The 25,069-nt window shown below is 48.3% G+C and overlaps 2 protein-coding genes across 2 annotated transcripts; one reads left to right on the forward strand and one right to left on the reverse strand.

Moving 5' to 3' along the window:
• Positions 1-213: 213 nt before the first annotated feature.
• LOC147650853 (uncharacterized) lies at positions 214-14,375 on the reverse strand. The gene is made up of 6 exons (XM_086847242.1): positions 14,141-14,375; positions 13,490-13,545; positions 10,346-10,406; positions 9,966-10,011; positions 7,964-8,095; positions 214-712 (listed from the first exon to the last, which is right to left on the reverse strand). The coding sequence occupies exons 1-5, from the start codon at positions 14,222-14,224 to the stop codon at positions 7,998-8,000; spliced, it is 345 nt and encodes a 114-aa protein (XP_086703368.1). The 5' UTR covers positions 14,225-14,375; the 3' UTR covers positions 214-712; positions 7,964-7,997.
• A 1,707-nt stretch (positions 14,376-16,082) lies between these two features.
• Positions 16,083-19,253, forward strand: IRX5 (iroquois homeobox 5). The gene is made up of 3 exons (XM_086847238.1): positions 16,083-16,453; positions 17,694-18,099; positions 18,333-19,253. Exons 1-3 carry the CDS (start codon positions 16,205-16,207, stop codon positions 19,076-19,078), a joined length of 1,401 nt encoding a protein of 466 aa, XP_086703364.1. The 5' UTR covers positions 16,083-16,204; the 3' UTR covers positions 19,079-19,253.
• Positions 19,254-25,069: the final 5,816 nt, after the last annotated feature.

The raw sequence follows: 25,069 nt of genomic DNA on the forward strand, positions 1-25,069 counted from the left end.
AACATGACATTCCCAACATATCTTTCTCTCCTTCCAGTAATTGTATCTTGGCAGTGTATATATTAAAAAATCATTGCACAAAAGATGTGCTGCTGGAAAAAAACCAAAAAAAACCAAAACCAAAACCAAAACACCTTTCTTTGTGTTGTTCCATTCCAAAAACTGAAGACACTTTCACTGAAAGGTAAAACATACTGATCAAAACACAAAGGGGACAGAACCTCATTCATTCTTTATTTATTTAAGAATAACTAAAAAAAAAAACATTTCTGCAGGAGGCTAGGGCAACAGTAATTTAGACAATTATAAATTGAGTATTGTAACAATAACTATTCCATTGAATAAAAACTCTGGCAAGAAATTTTTCACACAGCATTCAACAGACATTCAAATAAATGAATGAACTATGCAAGTTAAATTACTTCAAAAATAAAGACTTTCCAGCAGTTTACCATAAAGACAACATTCTAAAGAAAAATACAATAGCACTTTGTACCCTAAAAATTGTCAGTTTTGTTTTACAAAGATGACTTCCAAAAGCATCTTGTCATGACAATCGAGTTTTGAGGAAAAAGCAACCTGTCATTTGATAAACGGATTAAATTAACTGTTATTAAAGCCACTTAAGCACTCCTTCCTTCCTGTTATCCTTCTCATCTTGGCAGTAACTGATAGGATGATTTCAGGGAGGCTCATTCATTGATGGCAGGATCTAGAAAAGAAACAATTTTGCATACAGTTATTCTCATTCACAGCTTCTAATTATTGTATTTTACTAATCTGCACTTAATTGGCTTCCTTCTTCCCCTGGCATGAGCACAGTGGACCACGTACTCCACACAAGTCACCACTCACTGTTACACCTTATACCATGAAAATAACATGGTTGCAATCTTATGGTGTTAATATTACATTCAAAGGTAACAGAGTCCCATTATCCAGCAACTGTCAATTGCTAATACCAGCCAGTGCTTTGGCCAGTCATTATCATGCAGTTCATTACTTATGGGACATGGTTGGACTCGACCCTGTAACTTTTGGAAAATGTACCACTTGTCCACAGGAACATACCAACAAAATAAATGAAGGACCAGATGCAATGGTTACAGCAGAATTAGTGAAGAGGCAAACTACAACTGCACATTTCCTCCCTTTGTTCCCCGCCCCAAAAAACATTATCCAAGATTTTGTCTGACTAAGCAAGCAGCTTCAAGAGGAAAGGAGGACATGGATTGGGCAAAGAAAAAGCTCTGAGCCTTGCATATCCAGACTAAGCCCCATACAACCCCAGGAGGTTGTGTTCATGGCAACCCCACTTCCAACATACAGAGTAATTAATTGTATTCCCACATTAAAGCTACCATGGCACACCTCCACCTTGGCAGATTTCTAGCTGGCTCTAATCCTTTCCACCTTCCACATGCCAGGTTCCTCACACCAACTGGCCCTCAGTGACAGCTGAGTTTTCAATGCCATACAATACCTTGATGCAAATGGGTTTTGCCCTTTTTTCCACCTTTTGCTAGGCTACACTGCCACTTAGTCACTGCACTGACATAACAACTCCACCTTCTCTTCTGCAGTGCAGCTGTACATCCACTGACGTGACAACGGGAAGTGAGGGGCTTCATCCCTACAGGAACAGAGCTGCCTTGCAGTTTGCAACTTGCATCATTTTCATGCCGAGGACAGAGCATATGGTCCTTCGAAGGGACATCAAAATAAATATGACAGGTCAGTGCAATCATCATACTGAATGAATTCAAATGATGCCATATCTAAAATGAAATGTGTGCACATAATAAAGATTCAAATGACAAAAAAATTCCCCTACCCTTTATCCCTCTCTGAATTATTTATGAATTCTGCAACTCCAGCTGTTGCCACCAGCCCAAGGACACTACTTCATTTTGGGAATGACACTTCATATTAAAAGATAAGTTAACAAAAGAAACAAACAAAAAAAAAACAAAAAAAAAAAAGAAAAAAGGGACGCAGTGAGCCTTTAAAGACCACAAAAGAGCACAATACTTTTCCCAGCTCTTACTAAGGAAAATAATCAACAATCAATTCTGGTCATGTTTCTCAACTTGTTTCCATAATTCCAGACATAGATTTCAACACTCACGCATTAAGCCAGCCATTCCTTTTTAACCATTGCAGTTAAGCAAGACTTTCACAGCATCTTGGATCCCTCACATATTTTTATAGGGTTATCTCAGCCTTACAGTTCACCATAAACCATATGCCAACACACCAAAGACTGCGATACTATCGGCACTACTGACAGACAGCTTTTAGTGCATAAAATGGTCATTCCAAGAGAATAGAGTATTTGCATATTGAATATTGTTTCTGGGAAAGCAATAATTTGTCCACAAATTTAAACAAAAGGAAACACCACTTTCAAAGTGTGAGTTAGGGCACTAAGAATTGGTTTCAAGTCATCATGATATTAGATAAGCAAATTCTACAAAGTACTGTCTGCCCACTTGTATACTGCTCTGATTTGGGTTCCATCACATATTAGTTCTTAGAGTTCAAATAAGTAATTTGACAGTGGGAAGGAGGCAGCATGGAGAAGGCTTAGCCAGTAAGCACAACTTCCATCACCTACATCAACATGCTCTCCTCTCTCACTTTAAACTAAACTTATTTTAGTTTGCTGGTCTGTAGAGCACATAGATAACACAGAGGCTGAGTAAATAGGAAAAACAAAATTAAAAATTGGTTTTGGTTGCTACTTTATTGATAACGGAATCAAGATCTGAATCGGAACACTACACCACCTACTACAAGAACACACTGATGCACTGTGTTCACTGTGAAATTAACTGAAATGGGTCAAAATTCACAAGTTGTGGAGTGCTGAGGGCCATCCAGCCCCTAAATATTAGCCCTTCATGATTGACCAATAGTCTCATCTCTGCCACAAATGATATTATTCTGTTCTCTACCCGTGATCTTAATCTCACAGTTTTTTAGTTTTATCTAAGTGAACAGCAATTGGGCTTATGTTCTGCTCCTGGGAGATCCCAAATGCCACAAGAACTTTTAATCAATTAATTTATGTAGGATTTTTTTTTTGTCTGAGGTTTTTATTTTCTCCTCCACAGTCCACCTGAAAGTGGATTAACAATTGTCACAGTTCTAACACAGAGATATGTATGAATAAAATGCAGAGCTTCCAAGGCACTATCATCAGACATCTCCAGTATCACCCACAAATTAAAATAAAAAGCCAAGAATGCACCATTTGCTTTTAGTGCCAAGCACACGGTTCAGGCCTGAGCTGGAATGTCAGATATTCAAGAAACAAACTCATCTTTGGGAAAGACAGCAAAGCCAGAGTTGTTGCCTGTCTCGCAGATGAAAAATGCCTTGCAAGCAGAGCCCACTTCAGTTTCCCTGCCAGCAGTACCTCCAGCAGTATCTGCTGTTGCTCAGTTTGGTACCATGAGCTCATGCAGTGTTATTCAGGAAAAGGAGATGTTGTTAAAACAAACATTTATTTGCCCTTCAGTCTGCACCAGAGCTGGCACCCAGCCCTGAACAGTCTCCCTCTTCCTCGCTACTGTGGGAAAGCTACTGAACAAGAATCCTCCCCTTCCATCTCCTGCTGCTGGCCAAAGAAACAAAAAGGTACAGAAACAAAGAACAGGCAGGGAACTTGAGGTGTGTAAAATGCAACTGAGCAGGAAGTTAAGGTTCAATATTGTAACGTTTGTAGATCTCTTGCAACATGTACAAAAGCCCCAAATTCTCCTGTTGTCACAGCTATACATTTCAGTTTATTACTGCCTCACCATTAATTCTCCAATATTTTGGAAATCCCAGGTGATATGCACAAACCCTCTCAAAACTATAATTATGTGCTGTTGTAACCCAGAGTACATTACACTTCTTTTCTGAAAACTAACAAATTAAAAACAGGAACATATCTCACATTCCAGGGTTGCCATTTAACTCTCAATGCCACAGGTTCTCAAGTGCCTCCTGAAATAGTTTCTAGTGCTAAAGGAATGACATTTGGAAAAAATCACCTTTGTGCTGATAGGAAAACATCCTTCTGAAGATTTTTCATAAGCTAGTTGGATGCAATTGAAGTTAGTCCTCAGAAAATAAGGAAAGTCGTCTTCATGCCCAAACATGCTCACTAAATGCTTCTGGCTATGACATTATTTCATAATTGACACATTACACACAAACACTCCAAGAAAATATCTTTTTGTCTATGTCTGGATTACACGGCTATTTATACCCAGTGCTTCTGCAGAGCCTTCCCAATGTTGCATGATGCTCTTGAATACAAATGACCAATTGATCCTTTCACATGATAGGGTGGGGTGGTTTTTTTTAGCGTTCAATACTTCTAATGTTAAAAAAAATTGTACCTCAACATGGTCTTTAATCTAATCCTTACCCTGAACAATTGAAGTACATTCATATTAATCTATTAGATGCTTTTCCACACCACACCTATGGCACTGCATAAATTACTGTAATTTAAATGAATTACTGCTTGAGAATTCTCATTTGGTAAGAAACACGCAGTGTTATATGTTATGGAAAGAAAAATGTGCATTATGGTAACTAAGTTTTATATCATAGTATATCTAGGTGCTCATAAACCAGCCACTCTGAACTGTAGAAGGACAAGAATATTAGACTGGCCACACAGAACACACATCAGTATGTCAAAAAGTCAATAATATGAAATTAAATCTATAGTTTATTTAGATGTATTTCCATGCCCATATTCAGAATCCACATTAAAAATGCCATTAAGCTAGCTGAAGAATATTACTGCAAAAGACATTTACACCAATAGTAATTCTATCCCTGCCCTGGATAACTTGCATTTTCCTCTTTAAGTGTTTAATCTACTGAAACATATTGAAGAAAAAAATAACTTGGAGGAAAAAAAAAGAAAAAAATAAACAGAAACAAACCCTGAAGTTCTTTTGTTAACGTTACTCCACATACTACCGATGTTTAAGGATGACTTGTTTAAGACTGCACATTTCAACTATCTAACAGTAAAGAATGAAAAGCTTCTCGCTACAAGCTAAAAAGAAAGTCTTTACCATGCTCCTTGAAGAGCTCATTTTCACATTACTCAGGCTTCATTATGCTGAATCAATATTCGTTTAGTCACTGGGTTATTGACATATTTTAAAATAAAAGTATACCCTTCAGCTACTGCACTCATTACGGGTAATTTGTCTTGTCAGGGAGCAGGGAATATTATCCCAGTCTTTCAGGGGCTGACAGCCCATGGAAATACCTCCCCTTGGTTACAACTGTAAATAATTTTAAGGTAAAATATTGAAAAATCAATGACTGTTTCCTGCAATCTGTCACAAACAAATCAATCATAATCTGCACAGCCAGAGAGTATGATTTGAAGGAGATGAGAGCAGATGTAATTCTTGGCTGGAATCTCTCATTTCAAAATCACTTCACATAATGGTGTCATCATTTAAACACTTAGCAGTCACTGCAACTGCCACTCATAACATCTAGTTGGACAAAACCACAAGGAAGAGGAGGAGAAATGCCACTTCTGTTATGTAAACAAACATTTTATTTCAATGGTTGCAACATTAGCAAATTTCACAGATATAACAGAAAGGCTTGCCTCTCCACAAGGTCCAAGGTGCTTTCCCTTCTCAGGGGAAGGCTGCCTATAAATTAACCTCTCAAAATGCAATGAATTTTAAATTTTAAAACCAAACTATGCATCATAAAAGGTGAGAAATAGTATCTGGTACTAATAATACTTCTAAAAATATTTTTATTCACTCCAAATTGCTCATAACAGAATTATGCATCAAATCCTTAAGAGATTAGGAAAGGAGAATTATCTGAGGTACCTTTGTCTTTTAAAGAGAAATAAGGATTTCAATGCTTCTTTGTCCTCTGTATATTACATTTCACATCTAATTTTCATTAAGCACACCCTGACTCAACTTTAGGGTAGGAACCACTACAAAATACATGGGAAAGAAAGTCATAACCTACATAAATTAATTGCTAATATATTTTTAACTTGCATTCAACGATTAAATGTTGTATATGGAATTATATCTGTATAAAGGATCAATTTATACATAAAGAATTAACTACTTTACTCAGAATGCTATAAACTGACCTTTGTAAATGTGAATAAATTGTGTAAAACTAATCTATTTTTATAGAGTAACACTAATGCTTAGACCAAAATTATTTCCTCATTTGTCCCCCCCACCTCACTACATTTTCACCCCAACACTACAGTGTTTAAAAGAATTCTCTGCAGATACAACAGGATGAAACTGTTGTGCAACTCCAACCAAAGGCCTAAGCCTGCATTTCTTGCACAAACAAAATTTACAAATGCTCATGGAGTGTTTCCCTCTGGAGTCTATAATTTGAGCTCTTAATCTTTAATGTGCAGAGCCTGTTATCACATACTCATTTTAATCACATTAACCTTAGCAACTCCTAACTCTGAATATTTATCTTACCACTGTGAGACTAAGAAAAAAAATGCAAAAGGACTAAATTATTTTCTCTTTTCTTGAAAAAATCCCTTAATACTGTTTTTAAAAATGAAAGAATGGGGCATATTGTACATCTAAGTAAACCTCTCCAAGGTTTGCCTTACTTTAAAGCAGGCTTTAAATCTCTTTATCTTTTACATGGAAAACATACATCTCTAACTCTTTATTGATACACATCAAATCCACTATTGTTTGTAACAGCTGGACAGATTCCCTTTCTTAGCAAAATAAATTATTAAAAAAAAAAAAAAAAAAAAGAAACTGAAGTCTTAGACTAGAAGAAGCAATTAGTGCCTTAGAGGCTACCTAAGTGTAAATATCAGCCATGAAGAGAATCAGCTTATTGTGGGGAAAGGCCACTCCACAGCAAAAGGAAGAGGGAGGAGGCAGTGGGTGAGGAATTGCTAAAATCCAGAGCAGCTCCTAGAAATGAGTTGCAGTTCCCCACTTTTTCCCTGGATGGGATCTATAATGAAGCTATCCAATAGACAGCCTCAGGCTCCTCAGCCTTTTTAAATCTCCTCCCTGGCCCAGCAACACTGACAGAGGGAAGCCCTGCTCACCACGCTAAGCCATTGTGTGAGGGAGAAGCGCGGTGTGTACGGAATGTGTACGGCAGCTTCCCCCAGTGCCATTCCCCTGAGCCAGCTTCTCATTTCTTGTGACAATCACCTAATTAGGTGGGTCAAGAATTGCAGAAGATAGAAGAGATTCATTCTTCCTTACATGCCAGTTCTCCTATTTGTAAAAATGAAGGCAATGCTCTTCCACTCCATTGCAAGGCACTTAATAAATGTTAATAATAATTAAGTCAGTCACATCTCCCAGACAACACTGTCAGATCTTTTTCTGCAGTATTTCAGAACTGTTTGGCTCAGGAGGGAGTTCCCACAGGCTCCAGACAGAAAAGGACTCACAAATTCCATCTTTCAGTGCAAGAGGTCACAGAGGGCTGTGCCACAGCAGACATTTCACAAGCCCTGAGGAGTAAGAACAGCACATGCTGCTGCACTACAGATGTTAATGGGTCAGCACCATGAGTGCCATTTCCTGCTGGACAAGGCATTAAGATGCTCTATCAGCTAGTAGGACTGTGAAGCCTTTCTGGTTAAGAAGTTGAACTAGATCAAATTTCTTGAACGAAAAGACATTTTTCTTTATTCTGTCCTTATCAAGAAACAAAAGAAGTACTGGTTATGGAAAGAACTAAAAAAAGAAAGACCTTGGCTTAAAAAAGGCTACTAGCATTTCCTCTAGTACCCACCTTCTCCATTTACTGCTCTCACTCATAATGTTCATTTAAGTCACTGGCATACATTCATTTATTTAATGCAGCTCCACGTGATCACCAGACAATATAGCAATGCCATATTACATCATGCAATATTACTGATATGGCACAATTAGCAATACTCTACCTAATGAAGTTTATGAAGTCTTCATGTTTGGGCATTACAGAAAGATGAAGAATCCTGCTTTGAAGTAGCTCCTGCCTTCCAATTCTGCCCTTCCCTCCTTCAGCATTGCTGTGACCATCTCACTGAGCTGATCTGGAGAGGACAAAAATAGAAAGAACATACTATTTACAGTTCCTGTCACCTGCATTGTGCAATTTTCTCAACAGAAATGGGAATAAAGTTGATGTATCTAAAAAAATTAACTCTGCATTTTGTAAGTGGCTGAACCCAGCACCACAAAGGAAAGTGCCCCTACCGTAATGCTCTGCTTAATGAATCATACCATATTCATAGCAGATTACTTACCATTAACTCTGAACAGGACTTAATATGGTTAAAAAGACTGCAACCCAGCTGCATTCTGGCTTTGTACTAGGTCTTTTCCCATATTCAGGCAGGTACAAGATAGGAAGGACTGCTGGGTTCATTTTCCCCACTGTGGATCTCACTGTTTCTCTCGTGGGTGCAATCCATTCAGATAAAAAAAAGGGACATACAGAGAATGGGGGATGGAACAATAAATATAGTATTTGTCACTAACTCAGCATGTTTCTCTGACAAACAAGGATTACAGACTGAGCAATGCAAGGGTTTCTTCATCCATTGACCCTGTATGTTTGTTAAATCCTACAGACACTATTTAGTACCACATCCCACTGGATGCTGCTCAAGCCTGCATGGTCCAAGAGGTGCATCACAAACAGGTGCCTATGAAAATCAAAGATCTGAGGAATGGGGAAGTTTAATGGCATTTTGCTAATGAACCAGTAAGAGCATTAATCTCTTGCTCAAAAGCACAACAGTCTAATAATTATATGAGCATGGACAGCACTTTACATCTGAACATTTCTGAGACAAGCAGAGTTTTTGTTAGGGAAACTGAGGCTGAGGTTACATGAACAAAGCTAAGTCATAGGATGTGACAGAAACACAAGGAGAAAACAAACCCAGGTCTAGCCCTCTGCCTGCTACCAAGTTTTCCCATCCCTTCTCAGCCAGTCTAAAAGTCCCTCCACCCTTCTGCAGCTTCCTCTCAAAGAACTACCTGGATGATCTCAGCTTAAGTTTTACTTAGGAACACAGTAGCACAGTGTATACTACAGGGAATGTCAGCTGTATTTTAACTGAAGCAATAAATTAAATACTGAAAAAAGACTTAAGAAAAAGCATAAAGGAAAAAAATATCTTCAAATTTACTTTTGAAACTTAGGCTCTACAGAGCTGTCCTCTTCCCAAGAGACATTCATGAAACCTATTGCCCACAGGAGCTGGGAGACAGCAAGGTCCTTCCTAGATAAAAGCCAGAAAGTCAGCACAAAGAAAGTAATTCTCACACTGCCAGTACCATAAAGAAGTCCTAGGCACCTTTTTATAATGACAGAGTATTCTTAATAAAAGCTTCAAGCAGGTTTTACAGCTGCATATTATCCAATGAAACCAGTAATAAACAGCACTGTAGAATTATTTAGTGCAACTCCAATACGCCGAGAGTCTCAACCTGGGTTTTATTTATCACACAGGCTAAAATGTTTGTTCTTGGCTTTACAGTAGCAGCCAAGCCTGTAGCTATCTTTTATCCCAGCACACTGCCATCTGGATATTGATACTTTGCTATGGGATATGAAAGGAGAGCATAGTTACCTAATTCAGCTTAATTGAAAACACAAGACCTACATATTATACCATGCATTATTCTACACAAAATTAAATCTGAAAGGCATGAAAATTTCTGTAGATGTCAGCACAGAACATTTCAGAGGTAAATGCTGTGTTCTTTATCTGTGCTAGAAATACTAAGAAATACTGTGAAAAATATGTGCTTACGAAAAGGAAAAGCTCATTTTTGCTCTGCTGGGAAAAAAGAAATTGCTCAGGAAGGTGCATCTCCTTCAGGAAGAGCAGGAGAGTCATCAGTCACATGTTTATTAGTACAGTAAACTCTGTTATGGTGATCCATATTCACCTTGAAAGGTCCAAGTGTTTTGTTTTTTTTCCTCAAGCAATGATTTCTATAATAAAAGAAAGAAAAAAAATATGCTGGTTCTACAAATACATTCACTTCAATCTGCAAAAAACAGCTTCAAGAATCATCTACATCTGTACTACCCACATTAAGGAATACAGACTAAAAAGCTCTATTATTAATAAAACCCCAGAAATTATGGACTGTTAAAAAGAATTCCTTGGGTATAAGGCCAGAAAGGCTACCTGGCTTTATGTTTCTCCTCAGAGAGAAACTGCTGAGCTCTTGCAAACACCAGTCGTAAGGACTGCAAATATATGTAAGTAAAGTAGATAAAGCACAAAATCTTTGGAACATAACCCTGCTATCAAGTCACTCACCTCTAACACCCACACTGGAGGCCAGATTCCAGCTACAGGAGCTCCCACCACGCTGCAGCACCTGCAGGCAAAAGGGAACTTGCCACCGCGAGGGAAGCTAGGGGCTCACGCACATGCCATGAAACAGCACAGGGAGCCACAGCCACCCTCCCCACTGAGCTGCTCCTCACCCGCTCTAAGAGCCAACAAACAGTAGATGTGACTTGCTTTAAGTGAAAAACTTGTTTTAGACAGGAAAGAAAGCAGTTTCTCATTTTTCACTCAGTCTATTTTCTGCATATGTCCAAACTGTAAGTAAAATAAACCCTAAAGACGTTCTTAACTTAGTCCATACTATGCCAACAAATTCAAGCAAATAATGCCATTTAAGTTAATTACAGGAAACTTCAAGGAAACTGAAATACAGTTTCAGGTTCTCCCATGATACTGTCAAGATCTTTGGAGTTACATGCTCAGTACATAACTAGGTGCTTGAAAGGCTTGTCAGCTGCACTTCTGTATTTTATTCCACACTAAAAAGGTTACTGAAACAATTAAAAAAAAAAAAAGACAAAAAAAAAAAGACTGGAACTGATAATCATGGTTCTTTTAGCAGACAAGAAATGATTTAAAATAGAAAGGCTTGGAGAGAAAAACAAAACTCTAAGCTACCTAATACCCAAATGCTAGGCACAGAAGAGTTATTCTAGGTGTTCACGAGTTTACACCTCGCTCTCAGACCACAAACACAGAGAGTGTGAACAAGGAGCATCTCGGGCAAAGGAAGTGCAGGCAGGGGAAGCAGAGCAGCTGAGGGTGTCTTGCCCAGAGAGCTCCTCCTGGGATCCTTTACCCAGGCTGAGAGCCACAAAACACTGGCACTTCCACTGCACTGCCTGCCCTGGAACTCGCAGCACTGCACCTGAGGGAAGCGGCAGCAGTGTCTGCAGATAAGGGCCCCGAACTTTTACAGCCAGTATTTTACATGCATTATTTTAGCTCTTTCCCAGATAATGCATTGAATTAACATAGAAAGACACAGGCCCCTCCCTCCTCTTTGCATGCTAATTAGTTTTACTTGTATGACAGTGCAAAGATGAGAAAGAAAATTTTCTTTCCTCTTCATGCCTTATTAAAAAAATGAATATTCACATATTTTTCTCTGTTATGAGTTGTTAATACTTTTAAATATACTGTATAAAACATTTCTTATCAGATGTTTCCAGTAGCAATTTCCACTACTGTCCGTCTCTTCTTTTTTTAATAGGAAAGCTTTAAATGAAACAGGGTATCTTGTAAGGGAATTACTTTGTATTTATTTCTTCTTTAAGATGATTCCCTTTGGGATCACATACAGATCTCTTGGTAAAATTGTCACAAATTGAACTGGAGAAACAAATTCAGTGTCTAAGGTCAGGTATTCTGATACAGAAATATCAAAAAAGGTTTTGAGAAAACTGTCTCTTTCTCATCTACCCCTGTAAAAAGAAAAAAAAAAAAAAGTTGAAATGATCTCCTAATGCATCTCCCTTCATAATTCATGCCGAAAGATGACATTTTCTCAGGATCTTAATTAAGATAACGATGAACACCTGTGTCGGCATTCTTTGGCAAGACAGCATTATCCATCATAATCTTTTAAGTACTCTCAAAAAACCCAACAAAATCGTATGACGGAACCAATCTGTTGCCTCTCCTTGCACTAAGTTTTATATCTCAGACACACAGAAGAACGATTAGATCTTTAAAGACTGCAATAAAAACAGGATCGTTAGATTTTAAAGTTTGAACAGAAAGTAGCTATTAAATTAATTAAATTAAGGTGTATCGTATCCAAGACAGCCAAGTTTAACTCCATTCACTACAAGCCACCTGGAACCAAACCACTTACAGTTAGAGCCTACCAATAGCTGTACTTTTAAAATATAGTTAGCTGTTACTTTCAGGATCGTTCTACCTCTTTTCATTTGTTTCTCCTGGGAAGAAAATATTCTCAGTTCATCCCTACTGTACATTCATGCACTCATTTATTAAGCCATTTTATGCCGTACCACGTTTCACAATCTAAAAGAAATTATGCAAAAGAAAGCAGTGTATTTAAAAAAAAAAAAGCAAATTCAAGAGTTGCTATATTTTGGGTCACGTTTTGTGCAGTTATCTCAAATCTAAGTTCCTTTCACACCAAAAACCTTACTGAACTGCAGCTAGTAAACTAACCAAAGACCCTTTTAACAGCTTTGCAAGACCAGCCCACCAAAATGAAGGCTATCAAAACAGGGATTTTAATTATTTATTTATAGAAGCTGATTCTAAATTCACATGCCTAAATTTAAATAAAGTGAAGAGTACACAGCCAGCCTGTAAATCTTTCCCATTGTTAATTAAGATTTTAAGGGCAAGTGTTTTTTTCTATTGCATTAACAATTTATCTTCCAAAAAAAAAATTATGACAAAAATATACAAAGTCGAGAATTTTAATATCAACTTGCACTGTTATAGCTTCATAGGCAGCTACAAAATACACAAACTCCTGATACCAAGAACTCATCCATACCTTCAAACGCACGTACCTTCAGCAAAAATGCAAAGAAGCAGCAAATGTATCCTCAAGCCCCACTTTTGTTAACAGAGCTGATGAATGACATAAGAGTCTTGAAACAAACTTCTTATTTCCCTTCAATCAAGTGGCTGAAAAGTCCTGCAAAGCAGATTAGTCTTAGGCTTTCACATTTTAATATGCTATCAGAGGAAAAAGTTGCTGTGACTAGTCATTCAGTAGAGCTATCAATGTGCAAATAAAGCAGAAAATAGAGACATCCTTAAGAAATGAGTCTCAAATTTGATATAAAGTGAAGGTGACAACCACAGCAATAGAACTATAAACTAAATGTTTCAATATCTTGAATAATTATCTACAGTTCTTTTAAAACTGCAAAGAATATAATAGTGGCATAATGTAGTGAGAATGTCAGTTTGATAGGCACTTACAATCCTGACGGCGTAAGAGTCCTATCACTACCGTTTATTAATCAGCTCTGGTATTATGTTTGCAAGGCATGAAAGTATGCATGAACTCACCACAGTTTCCAAAATGTATGCCTACAGAAGAAAGATTAGTGGAACATCAGAAATAAAGAGGGTAATTTTACATGACGTTAACCTTACCTCCTCTTCAAAAAAGTCAGATGCCATGGGAAGATGGTTAAAACTTCTGCTTCTTCCTACAAAGAAAGGAGCACAGAAAAGCAGTTAGTTATTCTACTCACATATAAAATGAATGTTAAATGTATAAAACTTGACCAGATGATATCTCACTCCCCGAACAAGGGGGATTGTCAGAGGATTATGACAGAAGAGCTTTCGAGTGGAGAAAGAAATGCAGTGCTCCAGAGCGATCACTATAATGAAGCCGGGGACAAATACCGGTGACACCGTGCAGTCGAAAACTGATGAAAGTGCACACCTGTGTGGATTGAGCATGTAAGGGAGCGTGCGAGCCGGCGATGGACCAGTGTCGTTTACCGGGGCAGAACCGCACGGAGTTTAAAGAGACGAAATTCCGCGCACCGCACATTAAAAAATTAAATTAAAAAAAACAAAACGGGGGGCGAGGGAAGTGCAAGAGGATAGAGGAGGGAACGTCCAGACCGAGCGCGGCTCGGCAGCAGCGCCGAGCAGGAGCGGAGCCCGGTGCGGCCCCGCCGGTGCCGCCCGGCGCTGCCGGGACCGGAGCGGGGCCGCAGCGCGCAGCCCGTCAGGGGGCGCCCCCGGCGGGGCAGCGCCGCCACCGCGCGGCTCCGCGGGCCCGCTCCTCACCTCGGGCCGGACCGGACCGGGCCGGGCCGGGCTCAGCACGGCCGGGCTCAGCACAGCCGGGCCGGACCGGACCGGGCTCAGCATCGCCGGGCCGGGCCGGGGGCGGCCACCACGGCCCGCGGCGCCTCCGCACACCGTCCTGTCAGCGCCGCCTCCGGACTCCGCCGCAACCGCGCCCCTGCTGCCACCGCCCCTCCACACCCCGCGCCGAGGGACAGGTCCGTGGGACCGTGGAAGAAGCAGAGCGCCCGCCGCCGGCGGGGGGACAGCCAGTCATGCGCCGGGACGGCCGGGGGCGGGACTGGCGGGGCCGCGGCCTGATGGGTACTGTAGTGCGGGGCAGGGCCGGCACGGGGGGCGACTCTGCCGGACAGGGGGCAGCGCCCGCCCCGCCGGGCTCGCTCCCGCCGCGCCGCCCCAGAGACAGCGGAGACCGCGCCCGGCCCGCCCGGCCCCGAGCGCGGCCCCTCGGCACGGCCCAGCCTGCGCCCAGCTGGCCGAACGGGGATGCTGCCGCCGGGACCGAGCCCCGCTGGGGGAGGGAGGGACGGAGGGAGCGGGGCGGCGTCGGTGTCGCCTCCACGGCGACACGGGGAGCTCCTGCCCCGGCCTGCCCGCTTTAAAACACACCCCGCTCCTCGCGTCTTCGCGTACTTCCCCCGGGGGACCGCGGCGAGAGCATAAAGGCCGGGAAATCAAAAGTTACAAAATAAAATAAATTCTAAAAATATAAATCTTACTATACCTCCCCCCTCCCTCGACCAAGAAAGGCACGGCGGATCCCGATGGCCGGGGGTCCGCTGCCCCTGGAGCAACTCATTTCCTCAACCGCAAGGGAAAAAAAATGCAAGAAGGGAATAAATCGGGATATGTTTCTATTGGGAAATATATCTGGTAGAATCACCGGAGATTACATCTTCTGATCGGCAGGGATTTATCCCGGTTCATATGGTTTTAATCTGCTTTCGCCTCGACCCTTCAATGAGCCGAGGGCGGGGGGAGGATACCCGGTGTGTTCCTGCGGTCCGCGGGCGAACCCTCGCTCTGAGCGGTGTCTGCGGACCCAGCTCAGCCCCCTTCGCTCCCCTCCGGATCGCCCTTCTCTCGCCACCGGCTCTGGAAAAGACTAAATCCGAGCCCTCCGCGAAGCTGATCCCCGCTCCTGGCCGGACCCCCTCCGCCGCTCTGCCCGCACGGCCGCCGCAACAGGTCCGGTGCCCGGGGAGTGTCCGGCCGAGCGGCACAGGGACAGGGCTGCGGCTCTTCCCCGGCCCAAACCTCCTTATTTGTTAAGAAAGTCAAAACTAACAGCACCACCAGTCCGCCGTATATCCCACCTCCGATGACTTAGCGGAGGGAGGGGCAGGGGCAGAGAGCACGAGGAGGGGTGGCTGTGCAGAGGGGGAGCCGGGCGGCTAATAAATCTTATTAAAGATCTATTTTTTTTTCATATACTGATTGGCTTGCATTCCGGCGCAACGCTGCTCCGCACGGTATTTAGCACATGCAGAAAGTTGGAGCTGATCTTAAATGGCTCGGAGGTGACTGCAATCCAGGAGCCGGCGCACTTGAGCCTCTGAGCGCTGGGGAGGGCCAGGGAAGCGCGGAGCCCTCCCGCTGGTTGGGCCCGGCCGCGGCAGCCCAGCGGGGTCCTGCCAGTCCTTCCACTGACAACACCCCGCGAAGGAGGAGCCTCGCCGGGCCGCGCTGAAGGCGTCAGGAGCTGCAATTTCCAACTTAGCATCTTGGCAGGACCCTTCGGAAAGCGAGAGCGAGGAGGAAGGGGGAAAAAAAAGCCCCCCAGTGCAAGGGGGAGAGAGAGAGAAAGAGAGGAGGGGGGGAGGGAAAGAGGGGAAAGCAAGGGGGGGAGAAAAAGGAGGAAGCGGTGCCCGGCTGCAGGCGAAAGCGGAGCAGCAGCCCCGGCGCAGAGCAAGGTGCCGCCGCTGCCCAGCTGGCGAGGGCGGAGAGGCGCCCGCGAAGCCCCGGCCGCAGCCGCCCCAAGCCGGCAGCGCTGCGGCTCCCTCCCGGCGCCTTGGGCTCCCGGGTATATGTGTGCGCCTGGCCATGTCGTATCCTCAGGGTTACTTGTACCAGCCGTCAGCGTCCTTGGCTCTCTATTCGTGCCCGGCGTACAGCACCAGCGTGATCTCCGGACCCAGGACCGATGAACTTGGGAGATCTTCTTCGGGCTCCGCTTTTTCCCCTTATGCCGGATCTACCGCCTTTACCGCCCCTTCCCCGGGTTACAACTCCCACCTCCAGTACGGCACCGACCCGGCCGCCGCCGCCGCCGCCGCCTTCACTTCCTACGTGGTAAGAGCAGCCGCGGGCAGCCGGCACCGCGCCGGGCACGACGGCATCCCACGGGCTCCTGCCCCCCCCCGGGCCTGCTTTTTGTTCCCATTTTATTTTTGAGATCTCGGGGACAAAAGGGAGCGCGGCTCCCCGCTCGCCGCCCAACTTTCCCGCATCGCCGCCTCACACTGTTGCTGGCGGCAGCGGCGGGCAGGGCCGGGCGCGGGGGGAGCCGCTGCAGAGCACGGCCCTGGCGGGGACCGCTTTCATTCCCTTTAAAAAAAAAATAAATTAAAATTAAATGTATAAAAAAACACCAATCATAGTTTGCAACAATTAGCTTGTTGTGATTGAAAAGGGAATGAACTCAGGACCGGTCGGCGATGGGAGAAATCCGGGCGATAAATCCAGGCAACTTTCCCCTGCACGGTGATAATTAGGCTTAAATATTGCGGAGCTCTAATCCCATGGCCGCGAGCTGCTCCGCGGGGGTGCGCGGGAAGGGAAGGGAAGGGGAAGGGAAGGGAAGGGGAAGGGAAGGGAAGGGGAAGGGAAGGGAAGGGGAAGGGAAGGTAGGGCACTGCGCCGCCGTGCGCGCCCGCGGGGCAGCGCGGGGCCACTCCGAGTGCGGGACATCCACACCGCAGAGCCAACGCCCCGCAGCTCCCCCCAAAACCGGCGACTTTGGCTCAGCTTCTCCTCTATGTTTAGGGCAGAGTTTCACAGTTCCTTCTTTCCTTTTTTTGTATCCATTTCTTTTATTTTGCCTTTTTATTTTTTCCCCTCTTCCCCCCCCCCCCTTTTTTTTTTTTTTTTTTTTTTTTCTTCTTTTTTATCTTCTTTTCTTCTTCCCTTTATTTTTTCCTCCTCCCGTCCCTGGGCAGGGAGGTGCGGCCCAGCCCGCCTGGGCCCGGCAGGTTGTCTGCCGCGATCGCAGCGCCGGGGGGAAGGCTCCGGCCCCCCTGCCGCTGTCCGTCCTCACGCCGCGCTGCCCACTTGCTTTTCCGCTCCTGCATTTGGGGGAGAACCGCTGGGTTGCTGCAGGCAGCCGGTGGTCTCTGGGAGCCGGAGCCTACGGGCCCCGGAGAGCCCCCGGGAAAGAACCGGGGGAGAAGCCGGGCAGGGCCAGGCGCCGGGGGAGAGGCGGCGGGGCGCGGGCAGGGGCTGCGGGCAGGCCCTGGCGTTGCCTTTGCCCTGTCATTGCCGCCCCGCGGCCGCTGACCTCGCCCCGCTGGGCCGCTCTCCCCTCTCTCCCCAGGGCTCGCCCTACGACCACACGCCGGGCATGGCCGGTTCCCTGGGGTACCACCCGTACGCGGCGCCGCTCGGCTCTTACCCCTACGGGGACCCCGCGTACCGCAAGAACGCGACACGGGACGCCACGGCCACCCTCAAGGCCTGGCTCAACGAGCACCGGAAAAATCCCTACCCCACCAAGGGCGAGAAGATCATGCTGGCCATCATCACCAAAATGACCCTCACCCAGGTCTCCACCTGGTTCGCCAACGCGAGGCGGCGGCTCAAGAAGGAGAACAAAATGACCTGGACCCCGAGAAACCGCAGCGAGGACGAGGAGGAAGAAGAGAACATCGACCTGGAGAAGAACGACGAGGACGAGCCTCAGAAACTGGAGGACAAGGGGGACCCCGGCACTCCGGACACAGGTAGGACAGCGAGCTCGGCCGGGTCACCGCGGCCGCGCCCTCGGGGCTGCCCCGGGCCCGGTGCGGCGGTGGCGGGCGGCCTGTTCCCCCGAGCGGGGGGGAGCCCGGGCAGCTCTGCGGGCCTGGCCGCGGCGGGGACCGAGGGGTGGGCGGCGAAGTGGGTGGGCGGGTTTGGGGGCGCAGGGCGAGCCCGAGAGCTGCCCCCCCACCCCTGTCCTTTCTCCCCCTACCAGGAGCGGCGGATCCCAAGGCAGCGCCGGGCTGCGAGCGCCTCCAGGAGTCCCCCGGCCCCCGGGAGGCCGAGAGCGGCCTCAGCGACTCGGATTGCAAAGAGCTAGCGGAGGAGCGGCTCGACGGGCCGGCCGGCCCCCACAAGGCGCCCGGTGCTTCCCCGCTGGGACCGTGCCCGGCGGGCCGCGAGGAGCCCCCGCCGTACCGCCCGCCCTCCGCCGCCGCGGGGCCGCCGCACGCCGCCGACCTGCACCCGCTGCTGCCCGCCGCCACCGGCGCCTCCGTCATCCACTCGCCGCAGCAGGCGGCCCTCGCCAAGCCCAAGCTCTGGTCGCTGGCCGAGATCGCCACCTCGGCGGACAAGGCTAAGGAGGCCGGCGGCGAGGCGGCCCCCCCCGGCCCCGCCGTGCTGGGCGGTGGCGGCCCGTCCCGCTCTCCGCCGCGGCCGCGCTCTCCGGCCGCGCAGTGCCCCTTCCCCAACGGGGCGGTCCTGCCCCGGCCGCTCTACTACACGGCGCCCTTCTACCCCGGCTACACGAACTACGGCTCCTTCGGGGCCCTGCACGGGCACCCCGCCGGCGGCCCCGCCGCAGCAGCCCCCGGCGCCCACTTCAATGGATTAAATCAGACTGTCCTCAGCAGAGCCGAGAGCCTGGCTAAAGACACTAAAATGATCAGGAGCCAGTCCCAAGTAGACCTTTGCAAAGACTCACCTTACGAACTGAAGAAAGGTATGTCCAACATTTAATATCGGCTTCTCATCCCTAACCCCTTCTGGGACTGTGGTTTTGTTCCTTATCTTTTTCTTTTCTTTTTATTTTTTATTTTTATTTTTCCTTTTTTTAATTTATTTGAGAGAAATAATAAATTGCTTTGGCAGTTATTTTTCCAGTACCAAAAGAAAAACAAAACAAACAGAAAAAGACCAGCTCCCCCCTCCCTCCCAGCACCCTCTTCAAAAGTTTATAAGAGTCTATTTGAAATGGCTGGGTGGAAACCACCCAGAAATGTCTTAAGCAAGTGAAAAGCAAATGAGTGACACGCTCTCTCTCACACACACAAAGAAGAAAGATTTGTATTAAATCTTATTCTGTATATTTAATGTAGCTTTTTTGTATTTAAATTGATAATACAGTATCTTTGAAGTAAATTATGAAATCAAGACAACTGTACAGGCATTAATGTTGTTTTCGTAATATAAATATATACATTTCTGTGTCTTTTTCCGAATTGTTTCATAGTTTTAAAATATATATATACAAGTTTAATTTAATTTTTTATGCCTATTGTTTTTTTTCCCTTGGGTGTGAGTTAAACTATAATGCAAAAACGAGACAAAAAAGGAAATAGGTTATACATATTAGATTTAAAAAAAAAAAACCAAACAAACTTGCAGACGCCTTTGTAAAATGCAAATATTTAATTAAAAGAGATTTTTAACAGAATCAAAACCACTCTCTTTTTGCAACGGGCAGACATGTGCATAGCTGCGGAAAAATAAAAGCACGTCTTAAATGAGTCGCGGGGCTCCACTGAGGACCTCCCAATAGTACCTGAAGCCTTTTTGGAAGTGGCAGGAAATTTTTAAAAGGCCGGGGGCTCCGGAGGCGAGAGCCGGCCGCGGGGCCAGGAGAGGAGGAGGCGGCGGGACGGGGCAGGGTGCGGGAGGGACGCTGTTCCCAGAGGTGAAGGCTTAAATCAGGCCACGCACAAAAGCACTTGTTAGAAACACCAAATCGAAGAGCAGTCCCATCTTTTAACCTAATTACTTCCAATCAGTGTCGTGTTTTATGCAAAGCAATCAGCTGGTGAACTTTGCTAATGAGTTCGATTTTCTGCCAGATTTAGTCGCTGCGGCAGCGGTGCTGCGGCGGCAGCCGGGGCCGCCGCCTGCCCGGCCAAAGGCGCTCGGTGCGGCGGGGGCGGCCCCGGCCCCGGCCCCTTTCCCTTCCCTTGCCCCGCTGCCCACGCCGGCTCTCAGCGCCGATGCCCCCGGGCTGGGGAGGTGCCGGCGGGGCCCGCGGGCGCGCAGCCCCGCGCAGGGCCGGCCGCGGCCGCGGTGCTCCCGGCGCTGGCAGGTAGGTGTCACACTCGGCCCGGCTTTGGCTCCCGCCGCCCGGCCGGCCGTGCGGGAGTCCCGCGGGGCCGCGCTCCGCTCCGCGCTGAGCCCGCGGAGCCGCGGCTGGCGGTGGGACAGGGGCCGCGCCGCGGGGCCATCCCAGGCACCGGCCGTCCCTCGGGTGCGGGCACAGAGAGCGCCCCGAGCCCCCTCCGAGCCGTTCTGCCGCCCCGCAGCCCGAGGCAGGGGAAAGCGGGTCCCCGAGCGGATTAGGGGCGCCCCAGAGCAGAACCTCCAACCAAGAGTCAGCTCCCGTTCGAGCGGCTGCCCGAGCGGCCCCGGCCCCCTGCAAAGAAATAAAGGCGAGGACTGTTCCAGCACCCGGCTTTGGGGACGGGTGTCTCCTTGTTCAGTGTGGATTTTGGGGGTGTCAGCTGTACACTGACATCGACACTGCTGATGCGATGGGAGTACGGCTGGGACCTCTGGGGCTGGTGCCGAGATACCCCTCCGTTTGCTTGGAGTTTTTTTCTTTACGAGGCAGATAATTATTCTGTAATCTCTTCAACTTTGTCAGAGCCATTTATTAGCTGTAACAGGTTTATTCATGCATATTTACATTTTACGGGATTTCAAATAGTAGTTTGTATTTTGAGTTTTAAAGATGCAGTCCATGTTCGCTTGGTTATACGATTTTTTGTAGATAATCTGGTTTAAAATCAAAATTGTTTCAACTAAATGTGCAAAGAATCAAATATTCCTGGGATGATAGTATGTTATTTTGTAATTTTATTAATGATAAACGATTTTTTAAAAGACGCTCGAATTCCTCCGTTGGATATTTAATTTCCAGTCGGTGAGACCTGCAGGAAGGCGTATTTTTCGCGCAGCAGTGAGCTTTACTGAACTCACCTGCCTTGTTTAAAACGGGATAAAGTTCTCGCGGCTAGGGCAGGGTAGAGCTGGCCCGGGTAGGAGCAGCCCCGATGTGCTGGAGGCGAAGCGCCGCGGGCCCCGTCCCCCGGCAGAGATCGCCTCCGGCTGAACTCGGAGAGACTCCCGAGCGCCCTGTGCTAGAGGGAGCGACAAAGCCCCTCAGGAAGGTGCTCCCGAGACAACAGGTTCTGCAGAGGGACGACTACCTCAAAATAAATAGGTTTCAAGTATTCATCTAGTTATGGATTTTTTTTTTTAATTGTGGTGCTACCTTTCCACAGCTGATCTTCCGATCTCTGAAAAAGCTATTTTGCAAAGCAGCTTAGGAGCTTCGCTCGTTCAAAAGCCCTATTCCTTATACTCAGAGCTATTCTGAATAGTTCTATTAGCGATCTCAATACGGTTTTCGTTTGATGTATAAATTCCTAAGGGAATTAACCGTTTCCTTTAGGTTGCAGCCTATTTTAAACCATAACTATTATTGTAGCCCAAACCATTTCATACAACAATTTTATTCATCACCCTTTTCCCCTGGCACAGGAGATAATACTGTATAGCCATTCTTTAACATAAGCACGAATTTACCAGTTTCTTTTCCGTAACGGAGTAGGGGGGAGGGGGCAGCGTTCGCCTTTTTTTTTTTTGCCTCTGGCACGTTAATTTGTTGTTGTTGGTTTTTTTTTTTTAAAAAAAAAAAAAAAAGAAAGAAAAAGAAATGAGGGCATCTTAAAAGAAAAATAACGCCTGCTGCCAGTTAGAGCTGCAGTAGGTTACCCAGGAGCAGCCCTCGGAGCGGCCGGGAGCGATTCTCCCGCTGGGAGCTGCGGGCTGCCCCGCGGAGCTTTGGGGCTTTGGGGCTTCGCTGCCGCTGCCAAGCGCTTTTTGGGCAGGTGACGGGGAAGAGAGGGGCTGGCGGTGGGGTCCTCCAGACTGGACTTTCATCGGCTCGCCTGGCAGCAGGTGCTTGTCCAGGGGCGCAGGTGGGAATGGCTCAGCCTCCACGGGGCGCAGCTCCGCTCCCGGAAGAAACCTCTCAGCCTTTTCCGTGTGCACTCCCTCCCCTTTGTGTCCCGGACCCCACGGCACGGCCCTTGATGGGGCGGGGGGACGGCGAGCCGGCCGCCGCCCCCTCGACGGCGCGGGTCGAGCGGTGCAGGTGGCAGCGGGGCGCAGCAGAGGGGCCGCCCTCTCCCGCAGGTGACAGTCCAACATCCCCTAAAACCCTCCAGCTCGGTGGATTGGTTCGGCAGGGCCCAGGCGTGGGGCGGCAGGAACGGCTCAGTGTCCAGGTCGACACGTCCGCGGACCGAGGATCCGGGACCCCAGAGGAGACGAGCGGGGGCTCCCCGGGGAAAGCGGCAGCTCGCCTCGGGGAACCGGGGCCACGGCCCCCTCCCCGCCAAGAGCCAAGCGCTCTGTGTCCGGGGAAGGATGAGGCTTCCCTGGAGAAACCCGGGCAAGTGTTCCGCGGTCAGCCGTGCCCGTTCCGATGGGCCTACCGACACCTCAGTGCGCCCGGGATAAGAGGACCCCAGGCGGGCTGCGAGCCCAGGGTCGCAGCTATTTCTCCTATCCATCCCATCCGCGGCAAAATTCTCTCAGCTCTGGAAGCAAAGAGACTGAGCTGGGGGTGCGGTCCGCAGCCGGCACAGGCCCCGAGCTCTGGCTGGGAGCCCCCTGTACCGCCAGCCCCGGTTCTCAGTTGCGGGGATGGAGGGAGAGAGAGGCGGGGAGCCTGGCGCAGCCCTGCTGCTTCCTCTTTCACGCTTAAAAACAAAACAAATCCTAATTTAGACCCTCAACACCCCGGACCGTGTTTACATCCTCCCCCCCCCGCTGCTCTCCCCGCGAGTGTTGCCTTTCCAATTGTCACGATTAACCTACGGGGCTCCCGCTCGGCGCGGAGCCTCCGCGGCCGCCGGGACGGCGCGGTCGCGTCTCTAATTGGCTTATTGAACCTCCCCCCATCCACCTCCCCCGTTCTGAACAGCATCTTCTCTCGTCCTGCCTACGAGCTACGTGAAAGCCCCTCCGCCAAGAAAACACGGGAAACCACACGGTCAGCAAGTTTAAAGGAGGCGAATAAAAAAATATCACAGGGTTTTGCAGTGGGGAAAAGTACAGGAACTTCAACCCAAAGCTGAGACGAGTTTAGAAAAAAAACCAAACCCAAACCCAAAGAAAACAAAGGAAAACTCGTCCCCACGGCCCGGTCCGGCCGGAGCCCAGTGCCGGGTGCCCCCGGGCCGGCGGTGCGGTGCTCCCGGCTCCGCGGTGCTCCCGGCTCCGCGGTGCTCCCGGCTCCGCGCTGCTCCCGGCTCCGCGGTGCTCCCGGCTCCGCGGTGCTCCGCCCGCCCCAGCAGCAGCCGCCAGGCTCGGGGCAGGCTCGGAGCAGCACGGGAGTGCCGGGGAGCCCGCCCGCCCCCCGCCCTACCACCCCCCTCCCGCTCCCCTCTTTCTGTGACCTGCCACGATTATTAGTAAGGACATCTGTGGCTGGCAAGGGAACAAGTGTTACCAAAACCAGAACCGGCTGTTTTTCCAAATGAGCAATATGTTAATTCCTCATCCCCCCTCTGGTTTCTTTAAAACCTGGCACAAATACATCAATGGCGGAGAATAAGGAGCCTTTGCAGAGAACAAGTGGCAGTTTTGAATTTACCTTTTGTGTGCGCCTCAGATGCAATCTTGAGGCATTTTTTCCCTTCTCTCCCACAGAAAAAGAGCGTTAATCTGCCCTATCTTGGGACCCAAAAGGATTGGAGTGGAGTAGATATTCACTGGAATCACATAGGGGAATAAGGGTCTTGCTTTATTGAATCATCAAATCCCAGGAATGAAGCTCTTAATTAATTATGGGTGCTAAAAATTCAGGCCAGCTGTTTCTTTTTACTTGGCTCTGACAGAGAAAGACAAAGTCTACATCGAGATCTTCTAAGGCGCATTCAGCATAAATCAGCGCCCTCGGCGGCGCTCCCGGCCGCGGCGCGACCCGGCGGTGACAGATGGCGCATTGTCCCCGCATTCCTCCACCGCGATCTCCCGGCGGCGCGGCCCGACCAACCCAACCCGGGGACCTTTCTCTGCCGGGGACAGGGCTCGCCCGGGACCGCCGAAGGGTGAACGGGCCGCGCCCGGCCGCGGTGCCGGCCCTGCCCGACGGGGCGGCCGCGGGAGAGGCTCCTGCGCAGGCTCTGCCTTTTCCTGCCCGAGAGCGCTCCTCAGGCGCCTCCTCCGCCCCCGGCAGTCCCAAAGCTCCATTCCCATTCCCTGTCCCTGCTCTGAGGCTGCGGATGGAGCCCCGGCACCCCAGTCCTCCTCGGCTTCCCTCGCTGCACCCAGCACCCCCGGCGAGACCTCCATGGGACCACCTAACGCTGACGCGAGGGACACGGGGGACCCCAGGGCGATTCTCCTGTTCTCCCGACAGCAGAAGCGTTTCCCTGCGCGGCAGCGGAGTCCCCCGGGAGGGCTGTGCAGGGGAGCCGCGCAGGAGGTGCGGCTTCAGACGAGCCCTGGCCGGGGCACCTCCATCCCGCTCCCGCTTCTGGGGGGCGGCTGCGTTCTCTGAACAGCCGGTACTCAACGGGAGCAACCCGCGATATTTTCACAGCCAGATTGCAGGCGAGGGGCGGCGGCGGGGCTGCCCGAGCCCCTCTCGCCTCCTCCTGCACTTTTCTGTCAGGGAAATCTCTGCCGGTTCACCTCGGCGGGAGGCTGGAGCTGGGGTGCTCAGCGACTCCC

This window comes from Cyanistes caeruleus, chromosome 12 (assembly GCF_971803275.1).
Source record: "Cyanistes caeruleus chromosome 12, bCyaCae1.hap1.1, whole genome shotgun sequence".
In the NCBI taxonomy this organism is placed as follows: Eukaryota; Metazoa; Chordata; class Aves; order Passeriformes; family Paridae; genus Cyanistes; species Cyanistes caeruleus.